This window comes from Ranitomeya variabilis, chromosome 5 (genome assembly GCF_051348905.1).
Source record: "Ranitomeya variabilis isolate aRanVar5 chromosome 5, aRanVar5.hap1, whole genome shotgun sequence".
Taxonomy (NCBI): Eukaryota; Metazoa; Chordata; class Amphibia; order Anura; family Dendrobatidae; genus Ranitomeya; species Ranitomeya variabilis.
In genome coordinates this window covers 335,921,829-335,939,420 of record NC_135236.1, presented here as the reverse complement: position 1 = coordinate 335,939,420, position 17,592 = coordinate 335,921,829, and the positions used below count along the sequence as shown (strand labels likewise).

The 17,592-nt window shown below is 44.7% G+C and overlaps 1 protein-coding gene across 5 annotated transcripts in view; it reads right to left on the bottom strand.

Moving 5' to 3' along the window:
* KMT2E (lysine methyltransferase 2E (inactive)) overlaps positions 1-17,592 on the bottom strand; it is a 178,087-nt gene that overhangs the window by 70,946 nt on the left and 89,549 nt on the right. For all 5 annotated transcript variants that reach the window (XM_077264738.1, XM_077264740.1, XM_077264741.1 and 2 more), the window contains 4 exons: positions 16,977-17,207; positions 15,890-16,020; positions 1,491-1,608; positions 1,210-1,319 (listed from right to left, as the gene is read on the bottom strand). In XM_077264738.1, the coding sequence (XP_077120853.1) occupies positions 1,210-1,319; positions 1,491-1,608; positions 15,890-16,020; positions 16,977-17,207 (590 nt within the window). The remainder of the gene's footprint in view (positions 1-1,209; positions 1,320-1,490; positions 1,609-15,889; positions 16,021-16,976; positions 17,208-17,592) is intronic.

The following is a 17,592-nucleotide window of genomic DNA, read 5'->3' as shown; positions in this document are numbered from 1 at the left end:
CATATCAGCACTACTGACATAATAGTTAAGAAAACATTGTGTGTGAATACAGACACTATAATTTATTGAGTGCTTGAATCAAAAGACTGAGCTTGACCAGTGCCTCCTAACCATAGCTAACTTGACTCATAGGCACATATGAAAAGTTACCTTCGATCGGGAGACCCAGTGGCTAGGACAGATGTTCCGATCTGATTCACTAAATGCTAAAACTGACCTGCCATTTTGATTCTCCAGGTCATTACAAGTTCATAGACACCAAACATGTCTAGGTTTTTTTTTATCTAAGTGGTGAAAAAAATTCCAAAATTTCTTTAAAAGAAAAAAAAAAAAAAAAAAAAAAATTGGAACTGTTCCGATACCCGTAGCATCTCCACTTTTCGGGATCTCGGGTCAGCTGAAAGCTTATTTTTTGCTTGTCGACCTGATGTTTTTAATGATACCATTTTGGTGCAGATACGTTCTTTTGATCGCCCATTATTGCATTTTAATGCAACGTCGCAGCGACCAAAAAAACCCCGTAATTCTAGCTTTTTTTCTTTATCGCTACGCCGTTTAGTGATCAGGTTAATCCTTTTTTTTTTATTGATAGATCGGGCGATTCTGAACACTGCGACACCAAATATGTGCATGTTTGATTTTTTTATTGTTTTATTTTGAATAGAGCAAAAGGGGGTGATTTGAACTTTTATATATATATATATATTTTTTTCACTTTTGCCATGCTTCAGTAGTCTCCATAGGAGACTAGAAGCTGGCACAACTCTATCAGCTCAGCTGCAAAGAGGCAATGATCAGTTCACCTCTATGTAGCTGAATCGCTGACTTGTTATGAGAGCTGACCACTGGGTGGCACTCATAGCAATCCGGCACTGATAACCATAGAGGCCTCTGGTTGTCATGACGATGACCGGATGACCCCCGATCATGTTACGGGGGTCAACGATGAGTGTGTTTCGGGCCCGATGGCTGGAAGTGAGATTTAAATGCCGCTGTCAGAGTTTGACAGCAGCATTTAACTGGTTAATAGCCGTGGGTGGATCGCGATTGAATACGTGTCCCGGAAAAGTTGTGGGCTCACCGCCTGAGCCCACATCAAAGCGGGGGATATTGACATCGGTGTACTATTACGCCCGATGTCGATAAGGGGTTAAACATAACAAGAAAGTGTCAAAAAAAACAAAAAAAAAAACGGCAGATTTGACTCACCAGACTGCATAATCAAAGTCAAATGCGATAGTGACTTCTGCACCTTTTGGAATGTTCGAAATTGAATAAATATATAAATGAATTGTTCCTTCCTCAACAATATGCCGCACCTGCAAAATGAAGAAACGAGACTTATCTATACAACACTATTTCATATAATAAAACAGAGCAGATACCAGCATAAAAGCCTCCCGTTTTCACTATCTGATCAATTCTCTTTACAGCTTTAATATCTGAAAATGATAACTCAACAGTAAATCTAGAACAAAGGAGTTCCTTACCTCAGCATTTGGTGAACAAGACCGTCTAATAAATCTAGCTTCATTGCCAAATGTCCTTGCATCAACACACATTTCTAATCCATGAAATTTAGAATAAAATAAAACAAATGGGTACGGTCTATAAAGAAAAAAAAAAACATTGATAAGGATTATTCGAATAATAGTCAACGTAAAAAGGTATAGTCATAAAACTAGTACACAGGCATTTACTAGGCATATTAGTTTTATGCAATGATTACTAAGCTATAAACTGTCACCAGGGCTGTGGAGTCTGTGTCTATTTTGATTGAGTCGGCATAAAATGGACCAACTCCAAAAATATATAATAAATTGGGCACAGTAGTTCTATGCAGTTTGTGATGTACTTGAATTTTTATGCAATTAAATCACAGAGATATGTCACACAAAATACTTAATAAGTAACATTTCCCACATGTCTACTTTACATCAGCACAATTTTGGAACCAAAATGTTTTTTTGTTAGGGAGTTATAAAGGTTAAGAGTTGACCAGCAATTTCTCATTTTTACAACACCATTTTTTTTAGGGACCACATCTCATTTGAAGTCATTTTGAGGGGTCTATATGATAGAAAATAACGAAGTGTGACACCATTCTAAAAACTGCACCCCTCAAGGTGCTCAAAACCACATTCATGAAGTTTATTAACCCTTCAGGTGTTTCACAGGAATTTTTGGAATGTTTTAGTGTCAGCCTCCTAGTGACAGCAGCATAACACCCATGGTCCTGTGTCCCCCAATGTGGCGAAGGAGAAAATGAACATTTAACTTTTTTCTCACAAAAAATTTACTTCAGCTCCAATTTGTTTTATTTTACCAAGGGTAACAGGAGAAATTGGACACCAAAAGTTGTTGTACAATTTGTCCTGAGTACGCCGATACCCTATATGTGGGGGTAAACCACTGCTTGGGCGCATGGAAGAGCTCGGAAGGGAAGGAGCGCCATTTGACTTTTCAATGCAAAATTGACTGGAATTGAGATGGGACGCCATGTTGCGTTTGGAGAGCCACTGATGTGCCTAAACATAGAAACCCCCCACAAGTGACATCATTTTGGAAAGTAGACCCCCTAAGGAACTTATCTAGATGTGTGGTGAGCACTTTGACCCACCAAATGCTTCACAGAAGTTTATAATGCAGAGCCGTAAAAATAAAAAATCATATTTTTTTCACAAAAATGATCTTTTCGCCCCCAATTTCATATTTTCCCAAGGGTAAGAGAAGAAATTGGACCCCAAAAGTTGTTGTATAATTTGTCCTGAGTACGCTGATACCCCATATGTGGGGGTAAACCACTGTTTGGGCAAAAGGCAGAGCTTAGAAGGGAAGGAGCGCCATTTGACTTTTCAATGCAAAATTGACAGGAATTGAGATGGGACGCCATGTTGCTTTTGGAGAGCCCCTGATGTGCCTAAACAGTGGAAACCCCCCCATTATAACTGAAACCCTAATCCAAACACACCCCTAACCCTAATCCCAATGGTAACCCTAACCACACCCCTAACCCTGACACACCCCTAACCCTAATCCCAACCTTATTCCCAACCGTAAATGTAATCCAAACCCTAACTTTAGCCCCAACCCTAACCTTAACTTTAGCCCCAACCCTAACTGTAGCCTTAACCCTAGCCCCAACCCTAACCCTAATGGGAGAATGGAAAAAAAAATACATTTTTTAAATTTTTTATTTTTCCCTAACTAAGGGGGTGACGAAGGGGGGTTTGATTTACTTTTACAGCGGGCTTTTTAACGGATTTTTAGGATTGGCAGCCGTCTCACTAAAAGACGCTTTTTATTGCAAAAAATATTTTTTGCATTACCACATTTTGAGAGCTTTAATTTTTCCATATTTTGGTCCACAGTGTCAAGTGACGTCTTGTTTTTTGCAGGACGAGTTGACGTTTTTATTGGTAACATTTTCGGGCACGTGATATTTTTTGATCGCCTTTTATTCCGATTTTTGTGAGGCAGAATTACCAAAAAACAGCTATTCGTGAATTTTTTTTTTTTTTTTGGGGTGGGTGGGGGGGGGAGCACGTTTATACCGTTCCGCGTTTGGTAAAATGGATAATGCAGTTTTATCCTTCGGGTCAGTACGATTACAGCGATACCTCATTTATAACATATTTTTATGTTTTGGCGCTTTTATACGATAGACACTTTTATAGAAAAAAATAAATATTTTTCCATCGCTTTATTCTGAGGACTATAACTTTTTTATTTTTTCGCTGATGATGCTGTATGGCGGCTCGTTATTTGCAGGACAAGATGACGTTTTCAGCGGTACCATGGTTATTTATATCAGTCTTTTTGATCGTGTGTTATTCCACTTTTTGTTTGGCGGTATAATAAAGCGTTATTTTTTGCCTTTTTTTTACGGTGTTCACTGAAGGGGTTAACTAGTGGGACAGTTTTATAGGTCGGGTCGTTACGGACGCGGCGATACTAAACATGTGTACTTTTATTGTTTTTTTTAATTTAAAGAAATGTATTTATGGAAACAATCTATATACTGTATATATATAATTGTCTAAGGGGTACTTCCGTCTTTCTGTCTTCAACTTCCGTCACGGAAATCCTGCGTCGCTGATTGGTCTCGCCAGCTGCCTGTCATGGATGCCGCGACCAATCAGTGACGGGCAAAGTCAGATTAGTCCCTCCCCAACTCCCCTGCAGTCAGTGCCGGCGCCCACTCCATACTCCCCGCAGTCAGTGCACGGCGCCCGCTCCATACTCCCCGCAGTCAGTGCCTGGCGTCCGCATACTCCCCTCCACTCACGGCTCACACAGGGTTAATGCCAGCGGTAACGTACCTCGCTATGCCGTGGGTAACGTTAGCGCTGCTATTAACCCTTTGTGTCCCCAACTTTTTACTATTGATGCTGCCTATGCAGCGTCAACAGTAAAAGATCTAATGTTAAAAATAATAAAAAAAACAAAAAACCTGCTATACTCACCCTCCGTAGTCCGATGATGCACACGCGCCGGCCGCCATCTTCCGTTACCAGAGATGCTTGGCGAAATTACCCAGAAGACTTAGCGGTCTCGCGAGACCGCTAAATCATCTGCGTAATTTCGCAATGCATCCTGGGAACGGAAGATGGCGGCAGCCGCGAGCATAGGGACAGCTTCGCTGGATCCCAGGGGGTGAGTATATAACTATTTTTTGTTTTAATTATCTTTTTTAACACGGATATGTGCCCACACTGCTATATACCGCGTGGGCTGCCTTATATACCGCGTGGGCTGCGTTATATACCGCGTGGGCTGCGTTATATACCGCGTGGGCTGCGTTATATACCGCGTGGGCTGCGTTATATACCGCGTGGGCTGCGTTATATACCGCGTGGGCTGCGTTATATACCGCGTGGGCAGCGTTATATACCGCGTGGGCAGTGTTATATACCGCATGGGCAGTGTTATATACCGCGTGGATGCTATATACTACGTGGCCAGTGTTAGATACTATGTGGGCTGTGCTATATATTACGTGGCCACTGTTATATACTACGTCGCCTGTGTTATATACTGCGTGGCTGCTATATACTGCGTGGGCTGTGTTATATACTGCGTGGCCACTGTTATATATTGCGTGGCCTGTATTAACGCATTGGGTATTCTACAATATGTACGTACTGTATGTATGTATGTATGTATGTATGTATGTATGTATGTATGTATGTATGTATGTATATATATTTTTTTTTAGGAATTTTATTATTTTTTTACACTATATACACTAAATATGTGAATATTTTTTTAATTTTATTTTACACTATAACATTGCGATCTGACGTGCACACCTGCAGGCTTACCAGCACTTTCTCTGAGCAGGCGCTGGTAAGTCACCTTCCTGCAGGACACAGATGCAGCCCCACGGCCATTTTGGATCCGGGGCCTGCAGGAAGGAGGAGGTAGGAGACCCTCTGAGCAACGCTATCACATCGCGTTGCTCCGGGGGTCTCAGGGAAGCACGCAGGGAGCCCCCTCCCTGCGCGATGCTTCCCTATACCGCCGGAACACTGCGATCAAACATGATGTGCCGGGGGTTAATGTGCAAGGGGCGGTCCGTGACCGCTCCTGGCACATAGTTCCGGATGTCAGCTGCGATAGGTCAGCTGACACCCGGCCGTGAGCGCGGCCGATCGCATATGACGTACTATCCCGTCGGTGGCCACCGCGACGGGATAGTACGTCATGTGTCTGAAAGGGGTTAATGTCCTATAAATGTCTGTTCTGTTCCTGATCTAAGCTTCTAGTTGAGAGGAATCTGTGCTGCACTTTACGAAGCATGTACATAATGAGGCACAGCCCTGCTTGCCAGAACTATGAAGTGGTCACAGTTGTCCTGCATTCTGGAATAAAGTATTGTGTTTGAGCATCAACATGGCATCTTCTTGTGTCCTAATAGGATGTATTTAAAAATGATCAGTTTTCAAATTAGAAAGGGGAGCATCATATGTATATGGGTTACTTAATAGAAATCTTCTCCCATTAAGATATAATAAGTTATAAGATAGTTACCTCTCCATTAAAGGATTGCCTCATGCTGTATCAAGTATCTTTGCAATTTTATCTTGTATCATAAATCCTCACCATTCCCAAGACAAGGGGGGGGATTTTAATTCTGTAGTGTACTGCTTATAGAAAAAAATCCTACAGGTCAACTCGAAGCACAAGACAAGGATCACATGCTTGCAAGGCATGTGCTATACAGACTCCAAGTGCTGATTTGAAGTTGGTCAGATTGCTGGAAGTTGGTCGGATTCCGTCTTCCTGTGTATCACAAGCTGCAAAGTCAAAGCTGCCTCTGTTAGCGGCATGGGACAGTTCAAAGCTCAGAACATCAGCTCAGCCATGCCGCAGTTAATCTTCAGGATAAAAAAAAATCAGATCATCAGAGCAGCTTTAATAAAATATAAAAATTTCAGTTTGCAGTAGCAATCTTTGATAGGCTATCAGTTACTGATTTAACTGCAAACAGGCTTGTTCGAAGAAACATTACAAGGGTTATTCTTTTCTTACATGGACACTACATGTAAGCAAGGCAATTTTCTTTTCATGAAAGCTGCACACTTCTCTGTACAAGTTAACAAAAGGACCGATGTGCAGGAACATTCATTTATTTATTTATTTTAAATGGTGTGCTTAATACAAATGCCCATTCTCGTTGAATAGACTTGGTGACAGTGCTGTGGGCACACGCCTTGCCGCCAGACAGCAAACTGTCGGCTCAACCCTGTGGACTCTACACTCTCCTCAGACACTAGGCAGCTTAGTTTAATGCAAAAAGCAGTAGGAAAGAGGGGGGAAAAAAAATCCGACAACTGCAGATCAATCCACTTGGAAAAAAAACAAAAAAAAAAAACAAACACAAAAACACTTCTATTGAGGCGCACACCAGGGATATGGAAAAGAAAATCATAACGCCGGAGGGCTTTCATAGCCAACAGGAGAATTCTAAATGCCCTGATTAACCCCTTCATGACCCAGCCTATTTTGACCTTAATGACCTGGCCATTTTTTGCAATTCTAACCAGTGTCCCTTTATGAGGTAATAACTCAGGAACGCTTCAACGGATCCTAGCGATTCTGAGGTTGTTTTTTCGTGACATATTGGGCTTCATGTTAGTGGTAAATTTAGGTTGATAATTTTTGCGTTTGTGAAAAAATTGGTAATTTGGCAAAAATTTTCAACATTTTGCAATTTTCTAATTTTTATTCTGTTAAATTAAGAGTTATGCGACACAAAATAGTTAATAAATAACATTTCCCACATGTCTACTTTACATCGCACAATTTTGGAAACACATTTTTTTTGTTAGGAAGTTAAGGGTTAAAAGTTGACCAGCGATTTCACATTTTTACAACAAAAATTTACAAAACCATTTTTTATTTACTTATTTTATTTTTTTTAAGGACCACCTCACATTTGAAGTCAGTTTGATGGGACTATATGGCTGAAAATACCCAAAAATGACACCATTCTAAAAATTGCACCCCTTAAGGTCCTCAAAACCACATTCAAAAAGTTTATTAACCCTTCATGTGTTCCACAGCATCAGAAGCAACATGGAAGAAAAAAAATGAACTTAACTTTTTAGTCACAAAAATTATCTTTTAGCAACGATTTTTTTTATTTTCCCAAGGGTAAAAGGAGAAAGTGGACCCCAAAAGTTGTTGTCCAATTTGTCCTGAGTATGCTAAAACCCCATATGTGGGGGTAAACCACTGTTTGGGTGCACGGCAGGGCTCGGAAGGAAAGGAGAGCTATTTGACTTTTTGAATGGAAAATTAGCTCCAATCGTTAGCGGACACCATGTCGTGTATGGAGAGCCCCTGTGTGCCTAAACATTGGAGCTCCCCCACAAGTGACCTCATTTTGGAAACTAGACCTCCAAAGGAACTTATCTAGATGTGTAGTGAGCAATTTTTACCCCCAAGTGCTTCACAGAAGTTTATAACGTAGAGCCGTGAAAATAAATATATCTTTTTCCCAAAAAAAATTCCCTCAAAAATGTTTTTTCAGCCCGCAATTTTTTATTTTCACAAGGGTAACAGGAGAAATTGGACTCCAAAAGTTGTTGTCCAGTTTGTCCTGAGTACGCTGGTACCCCATATGTGTGGGAGGAACCACTGTTTGGGTGCACGTCGGGTCTTGGAAGGGAAGTAGTGACCTTTTGGAATGCAGACTTTGATGGAATGGTCTGCGGGCGTCATGTTACGTTTGCAGAGCCCTTGATGTACCTAAACAGTAGAAACCCCCCACAAACGACACCATTTTGGAAACTATACCCCCCCCCCCAAGGAACTTATCTAGATATGTGGTGAGCACTTTTTAGCCCCAAGTGCTTCACAGAAGTTTATAACGTAGAGCCGTGAAAATAAATATATCTTTTTCCCCCAAAAAAAGGTTGTTTTTTTTTAGGCCCCAATTTTTTATTTTCACAAAAGTAACAGGAGAAATTGGACCCCAAAAGTTGTTTTCCAGTTTGTCCTGAGCACGCCGATACCCCGTATGTGGTGTACTCCTAAGGTACTGCTTAGGCGCACGGCAGAGCTCGGAAGTAGTGACATTTTGGAATGCAGACTTTGATGGAATGGTCTGCGAGCGTCATGTCGCGTTTGGAGAGCCCCTGATGTACCTAAAAAGTGGAAACCCCCCCAATTCTAACGCCAACCCTAATCCTACCCCTAATCCCAACCCTAATCCTAATTCCTAACCGTACCCCTAATCCCAACTCTAATCCTAACCCTACCCCCACAACTCTACCCCTAATCCTAACTTTAGCCCCAACCCTAACCCTAGCTTTAGCCCAACTCTAACCCTAATGGGAAAACTGGGGCAGGGGGTGATAAGCAGGGCAAATCAGCATCGCAGGGTGGCAGGGGGCGATCAGCGTAGCAGGGGGGCAATCAGAGGGCGATCACCGGGGCAGGAGGGGGCTGTCAGGCGCAGAGGGGACTGAGGCTATGCAGGAGATGGAGCCAGCACCAGCAGGTGGGGGTGATCACCGGAACAGGGGGTGATCACCGAGGCAGGGGGAGGGAGCAGAGGTCGGGGGCGTGGGATTGGACGGCAGGGGGAGCGGAGGGCAGGAGAGGGTAGTACCTGGCGGAGGCAATCGAGGTATGTGGCTGAGCAAGCAGCAGGCACCTCGCTGTCCAGCTTCCACGGACGCCATGAAGCTGGACAGCTTCCGCCCCCCCCACATCTGAATGGAGAGCTAGCATCACATGGACGCTAGCTCCAATCAGATCTGGGGGGTGGTGACAAAGTGGTCACTTGAGCGATCGTAGCCAAGGGGGGGCAAAGCCACCCCCCCGGGCTAAAGTACAATTTCCCAGGGAATCAATGAGGAAGGACTTCCACTGATTCAGTGAAGACTTCAACGTCCACCACCTAAGGGTCTGTCTGGCCCGCTGAGAGAGACAGAATCGACGGTCGAGAGAGAACGGATTCCTGTCCCAAGCCGCCAGAAGCACATGTGGCAAGGGGCGGAGGTGTAGCTGAACGAATGGAACCGCCTCTTTAGCTGCTACCATCTTGCCAAGAACTCTAATGCTGAAACCTAGAGAGTGCAGAAAAGAGCGGGAGAGCATCTGAGTGCCCTGCTGTAGGGCTAAGAGCTTTTCCGGTGGGAGGATCACCAACCCCCGGGAAGAGTCCAAGATCAGTCCCAGGAAGGAAATTCTCTGAGCCGCTACTGGCGAGGACTTTTTGAAGTTTATCTTCCAGCCCAGGCGAGAAAGCGCATTTATTGTGATGCTCACACACTCTTTCCAGGCGTAAAAAGAAGGTCCCGTGATCAGGATATCGTCTAGATACAGTAGCACTACCACCCCCCAAGCGAGGAGGATGGCCATGGCAGCCACCATGACCTTGGTGAAGACTGGGGGAGGTGGCGAGGCCAAAGGGCAAGGCAGCGAATTGAAAATGTTTGTCTTGAACTGCGAATCTTAGAAATCTTTGAGGGGGAAAAATCGGGATGTAAAGGCAAGCGTCCTGGATGTCTATGGACGCTAAGAGCTCTCCTCTTTCCATTGAGGCGATGACAGAATGGAGCGATTCCATTCTGAAACACAGCACTCCGACAAAGTTGTTTAACAGTTTTAGGTCCAGTATGGGCCGCACTTTTCCGTCTTTTTTGGGGACTACAAAAAGGTTCGAGTAAAAACCCATGAACCTTTTGTTTTGCGGACCCAGGATAATGACCCAGTCTCTTCTGAGAGCATTTAAGGCTCGGAAGAATGCTTCTGCCTTTGCCTTGGGAGGAGAAGACAGGAAGAAATGTGTTGGTGGGAGAGACAAAAGCTCTATTTTGTATCCGGAGGACACCAGATCTCCGACCCACTAGTCGTGAACGACCGAGAGCCAGGCTTGACAGAACAAAAGCAGACAACCGCCTACTTTGTTGGTTTCCCCCGGATACCACACTGAGTCATTGTGTAGAGGATCGGCGTGATCTGAGTCCCTTGGGTCCAGTCTGTCTGGGCCTGATTTTTCAGGAATGGGAGGGTCTATATGAGACCTTGGAACCTCTATCCCTGCGTTGGGCCCGTCCTGGTCCCGAAGAGGTGGACGTAAAGGACCAGTTGGGATTTTACCGAAAAAAAATCGAGTCCGAGCTTGTTGTTGCTGGTTCCGAAAGGGTCGAACGGGCTTTTGCTGGGGAAGAAACTTACTCTTCCCTCCCGTAGCGCCGGAGATTAATTGATCAAGCTTTTTTCCGAATAAGCGACCGCTCTGATAGGGCAAAGCGGTTAAAGACTTTTTGGAAGCAGAATCCGCACGCCAGTCTCTGAGCCATAGTGTTCTCCTAATGGTGATGGCGTTTGCTGCTGCTTGGGAAGCGCAGTTAGCCGCGTCTAAAGAAGCAGACACCACGAAATTCCCAGCCCGAGCCATCTGATTAGGGAGGCACGCCGCCTCAGGGGGGAGGTCAGATTCCTGAATGGCTGCAGACAAGACCTCAGCCCAGTGGGCCATAGCTTTAGCCACCCAGGTCGCGGCAAAGGATGGAATAAGTGCCGCTCCAGAAGCCTCAAAGACTGAACAAGCAAGATTGTCAATTTGACGGTCAGTAGGATTTTTGACTGCGGCGCCGTCGGACATGGAGAGAAGAGTTTTAGAAGAAAGCTGTGATACGGTAGGATCCACTGGGGGGGGGGGGGGGGACTGTAACCAATTATTTCTTAAAGGGAACCTGTCACCCCGTTTTTTCCGTATGAGATAAAAAATACCGTTAAATAGGGCCTGAGCTGTGCGTTACAATATTGTATTTTTTGTACCCTGATTCCCCACCTATGCTGCCGAAACACGTTACCAAAGTCGCCGTTTTCGTCTGTCAATCAGGCTGGTCTGGTCAAATGGGCGTGGTGACATCGCTGTTTCTTCCCCCAGATCTTGCTTATTTTTCCGTTGGTGGCGTAGTGGTTTGCGCATGCCCAACTGCCGAATCCACTGCACAGGTGAAGAAAAAGAGCGCGATCTGCGCTATTCCCCTGGTGATCGGTGGGGGCGGCCATCTTCCTGAGGCCGCGCGTGCGCAGTTGGAGCGCTCTGCTGCCCGGGGCTTCAGGAAAATGGCCGCTGGATGCCGCGCGTGTGCAGATGGAGATCGCGGCGGCCATTTTTCTGAAGCCGAGTTCAGACAGCTCAGGCCCTATTTAACGGTATTTTTATCTCATACGGAAAAAACGGGGTGACAGGTTCCCTTTAAGTCAGGAGCAAAGGGATAATTAGACTCCACGGGCTTCTGCCCTGTGAAGCGTTTATCCGGTCGGACCCTATGTCTCTCGAAAATGTCCCTTAACTCGGGGTGGTTGGCGAACACCCTATAAGGGTGTTTAGTCTTCTTAAAGGACACGGCGTAGTCTGGAATGGATACGAGTTGACTGACTCAATGAGGGAATCAAGTGTCTACTGATCATTTTGAGAGTCCTGATCTAAGGACGCATCAGATTCGTATTCTGAATCATGTTCGCTACCAACCCCTGGAGAAGGGGAGCGAGAAGCCGAACTCTCGGGAGGCAGAAGCACGAGGAGGTTCGTGGGATGTGTCCTTTTCCTAGAAGCGTGAGCACTTTTTGATAAAGTACGACCCTGCAAGATAAAGAGATTTATCCGTCGGGTTTTCCGCAACTAACAGACTGATGCCCTGACTAGAGGAAGGGTCCCGGAGTTTATCGCTTTGGCCAAAGAATCCATAGACCGTGAGAGAGAAGTGGCCCACTCAGGTGGACTAGCCTGGCTGGGGTCGGTATCAATGACAGGTGGCTCATAGGTAGTTACCGGGTCACAGGCCGTGCAGAACGCAGTATTGTGGCCCCGGGGCAAAGAAACCTTGCAAGTGGTACATGAAGCAAAAAAGAGTGTGTGTCTTGTTAGTCTTTTTGGAAGTCTTAAATTGAGACATAGTGTACCCTGTTTCTTTGCAACAAGAGAGATAGATAGAGGGAGGATGTACGTGCAGAGGAAGGGTTAAGCTAAAATTCTGCAGCTTACCCAGGTCCTGAGTTTTGAGTCCCCATGGGAGGTGTCGCTGTCTGTGTCCCCTCAGGGCTGCTGCTCCTGCTGCAGTGCTGGGGGTGTAGGAATTTGGCCACAGATAAGGAAAGAGCTTCTCGTTTGGGATGAGAAGCGCCAAAACACAAAAGGCGTCGCCACCCCCAGAAGGCGGGGCCGTAAAATGCAGCCTATTCCGGCTAGAAGCCGGGTAATACATTTCTGGAGCCGGGGAAAGTACGGGCCGTTGACGACCGCCGCAGCGCCCGTCGGATCTGCGACCTGTGCCGGCCAGAAACCGGCTATGTCCAGGCCCAGATGCGAGCTGCGGCCTTACACCGCCGCATTCGCCGAGCCTGTCAGGAGCTGGGGAATGGGTCGGGGCCCTGCGTCGGAGACCGGGAAGAAGGAGTTGGAGCAGTGTAGAGAGAACGCTGCCGGACACAGACACCTCCCACTCCCAGGGATCAGGACCTCTCTGAACCTCCGCCACCAGTTGCAGTCCTACTCACGTGTAGCAGAGCCGGAGCTGCAGACTGGTATTCACTCTCAATCCAACAACACCATAAACAAGGGGGGTGGGGTGGAGAGAGTCTTTCTGCCGCCTTCCATCATCCGCTAAGTCAGTGGTGATGCAGTGGGGGCTGCACGGATGCCATAGTGGGGGCCTCAGTATTGGGCAGAATGTCCGGCTATAGGCCTGGCTCCAGGAGAGGATACATGGAGGTCGCCTGCTGCTGGTGTGGGGAGATCAGGACTCGAAGGAACCGTCGCCCCTGAAGTGAGCTCAGGCATGGCTTCCCACGTCGCAGGAGGGTACAGGGAGGAACTCTCCACGTTCTCGCCTGTTGATGATTCGGGGGAGATCGGAACCTTGACATTAAGTAAGAACTGGTTCACTTAGAGCCAGCAGGAGGGTGTATACTGGAAGGGAGGAGTTAATCTTTCTATATTCACTTAGTGTCCTCCTAGTGGCAGCAGCATAACACCCATGGTCCTGTGTCCCGCAATGAGGTGTAAGAGAAAGAGAGAACTCTGCCTAAAGAGAGATAGGCGTGTTCTCCTTGAAGGTCCATGGACCTGGCAGATATGGTGCAATTAAGGCAGGACAAGCAAGTAAAATTGATTGAAATTTCTTAAGTATGATCATTAGCGTGGATCTAGAGGTTCTTGGATGAATCAATATGGGGCCAAGTTGTTCGACTTCAGGATGTGGACTTCGGAAATCCTTGCGCCAGTGAGAAATTAGCAACTACAAACATAATCAGGTTTTCCGGTAACCTCCTTGATGTACAAGTAAACTACTGCCATCAATTAGACTGCCTGAAACTCAGCTAGGTGAGTCAGAGGTAGAGGAGAAGCAGAGGGGGAGCAACACCAGTGGATTGTCCAGGTAAGTGGTGATGAGCATTTAATTGGTAAAAGGAAGTGGAATTAGGTCCCTCAAAATCCTTGTGAAGACTTTAACGCTACCTTAAGTCCAGGGACAAGGGCTTCAAATATGACTCTAGGACAATCAGTGATCAAGATCTCTGGAGTGACCTGGCAACCGGAGCGAAAAGCATCTTTGTAAACAACGGTGTGACTACCAGAACAGATATACATTATGAAAACCTGGGACATGCAGAAATCTACAGGGTGGGCCATTTATATGGATACACCTGGGTGGGCCATGTATATGGATACACCTTAATAGCATGGGAATGGTTGGTGATATCAACTTCCTGTTTGTGGTACATTACTATATGCGAGAGGGAAAACTTTTCAAGATGGGTGGTGTCCATGGTGGCCATTTTGAATTCGGCCATTTTGGATGCAACTTTATAAATGGCCCACCCAGGTGTATCCACATAAATGGTCCACCCTGTATATAAACCATCCTCAATTAAAAAATGGATCTGCTTATGTCCTCGAAGGGGACTTTTACTACTACTTCCCCAATCCAGGCATCGTCCCCATGAATGAGGAGAGGAGTCAACTCTTCCATCTGTCCTTGTGCTGATTAGGTCTTTGAGGTGGAAGTCCTAAAGGTCTTGCCACAGACAAGCCATGCAGGACCCCAATGTTTGGACAAAAGAAAGATTTAAGGTCATCCTCAAGAGGAGAGCAAGGAAAATCTCAGGAGTGCATGGATAGCTGTAAACACCTGTGGCACTAGGGAAACCAGGCACTCTTTCCACAGTCGGATTCTAGATGAATCAATTCCAAATGACCCAAGCAGAGGTGAGCTAACAGAGGTTAAAAAAAGGCATATTTGAACACAAGGTGCAAGATTTTGAGACAAACTGAGAAGTGTGAAGGGAAGTCTTGGAATTAAATATGGAAACTAGCAGTCACTGAGGAAAGGACCAGGTGGTCCTATTGTGAGGCTGCTATAGTCAGGCCATGGTGCAGCTGGTAAGGGTTAGACTGGACAGAAGAAAAAACAAAACATAAAAACTTCTGGACTATGCTGTGACAAAAATGAGTGCAAGCAAAATTTGCTGTTATAAAGACTGAACTGGGGAAGCCATCAAGCCATTATCCAAAGGTCTTTGGGGGACACCACAAGAAAATCGATGGTGACGAATAGATTACCAAGGAACCAGGTTCCTTCAAAAAAGGGAAGAGGACCTCAAACCTTTTGTAGGAGGCCAAGTGCTAGTCAAGATGTGCTCAATTCTGGGAGAGAAGGTTTTCTACATGCATGCAATGTCAATATTATCCAGTTCGGCACTAAGTGACGCCATTTCCAATACAGGCATGGTGAAGGCTGTAGTGGAGTACCCGAGGAATCAATTTCCCGAAAGAGTACCTCCGACCATTTGGAGGAAGGCATGTGCCTATAGCAGCTCCGATTCTTTGTAGAGGTCAGAGTTCCTCTGATTAGGGAAATATGTCTGTTGCTTTTGTTGTCGATGGAAGGAAACAACCTCCTCAGGTGGTGGTGTACTCGTGGTACTGTGGTCTCCAATGCTATCAATATACAATATAATTCGTTCTATAGCTCTTTCACTGTGAATTGTGAGGGGGTTTCAGAAGTCAGAGCTCCACCAATCAAATAGTGATGGCATATTAAAATGATTATATCACTTTAAAAAAAAAAAAAAAGGTGAGACAGACACCTCTTTAAATTCTACAAAATTTTGTTTGATTAAACCCATGAAGCTTGGTCAACAAGGTTAAGTTTGACACCAAGAATTCACTAATGTACTAAAACTGTAAGTGATCATGTTAAGATTTTATCACAATTTACAGGGAAAAAAATAGATTAGTTGTTTCCTTAACACTTGTATCACTGAAAAAGAAGTCAATTCATTTTAAAAGGTAGGGTGAATGGATGTCTTTTCTAACGTTTATTTTCTTTCCTTTAACCAAGACAAGCGAACCTACCTTTTAAAGAAGTAGCCATTAGCTTCAAACTGCTCCCGAAGCATGAACTTTCCTCTATATTCGATTAATAATGTTTCAGGTTGCAGGTCTTTTGCAGCTTTTAATATTTTTTTATTCTTCTGCATATAACTCTGTTAGAAACACATCAGTTAAAACACAGCATGATTTTGTTATACTTAAAAGAAAAGCTAATCTTATAGTCCTTACACAAGGCATATTCTCCATTCTATATCCAATGTGTAAAAATATAATTGGTGAGGCCTAGCCATTTCAAAATCTGGTTCCTCATCCCCCTCCTTGTCTGCATGGCTCCTTATCCCCCCTCCTTGTCTGCATGGCTCCTTATCCCCATCTTTGTCTGCATGGCTCCTTATCTACCTGGCTCCTTATTCCCATTCTTGTATGCATAGCTCCTCATCCCCATCCTTGTATGTATGAGAAGAGCAAAAAAACAGAAATCCTACTTCCCTTCCCTGCACGCCCTCACTGACTCTGGTTCCAGTGCCAGCAGCTCCTGCGACCGAGCTATCACGGGTGTCTGTCATTAAGGTAATGAATATTCGGATCTCCACGCCCATAGGAGTGGAGAGAGGCGAATATTCATTACCTTAATGAGCAGACATCCATGAAAGCCCGGCAGCTGCTTTGAAGCCAGCGACCGCTGCTGACACTGTGCACACGCTATAAGAGAAATGAATGTTCATTGCAAGTGCAGTGAATATTCAATTCTCTTTAGCAGCGAGAACAGGCTTTAGCAGCAGCAGCTGGCTCCTGCCTCCTGTGACCTGCTGGTCCCCCTCCCCCGCAGTCTTCTGGGACTATGACTCATGTGCAAGCAGAGGGGGGCATTTTCAGCACAAAAAAATATATATCCAAAAAGCACAGCTTATACATGAGTATATATGTATGTGTGTAGTTTGTGGACAAAGGTGATTCATTTTACTTCTTTTAATAAAACCCATGCTCTGATATTATAAGAGTGAGCGACAAGAGACACACTACCACACAAACTTATAGTGTGCCGACACCCTTGAAAAAAAAAATTAAGAAACCCATAAGCTGGTGAACAGAAGAAAACGTATATTACCTCTACTGGTGGTTTAAATAAGAGATTGTTAGGGCTCAAGCTGCACTTTCCAGATTGCTCCTTTCTGTCGCTGTCACAACCTAGTCTTTGTGCTATTCTTTGGGCCTCCCTTTGAACACTTTCACTGTATTGGTTGTGGTTTGCTTCTTCATAGTGCTCCATCCAAGCTTTGATTTTACTCTCCCACCCATATATGAGATTGTCAGATGGATCAATTTCTGGAGCAGAACCCTAAATGTGATGGGAAAAAAAATAAAAATACATACAAAGATTTGTTTGATCTTTGCAAAAATGGCTGTCTAGTTTCCAGACTGATCTGCCATTGAGGTTTTACCACATTTACTTAAAATAGCCTAGTTTGCAACAGCAGAAAAAGCCCAGGCTGTACAACTTCTTTAAAAGGGAATAAAAAAAAATAAAAAAAATTACTTATCTTTTTCTATCTAAAACAAACCATGTGAAACAGTTCTTTTTATTCTCTTTCAAGTCAGGTTGAGAGCTTATATAAAGCATTATAGAATGCTGTATATCAACCCTGAAAAGTGGTGGCCTGAACTCATATTAGCCAAACCTGGTAACAGGTTCACTTTAACATTCAGGAAGAAACAGATAAAAA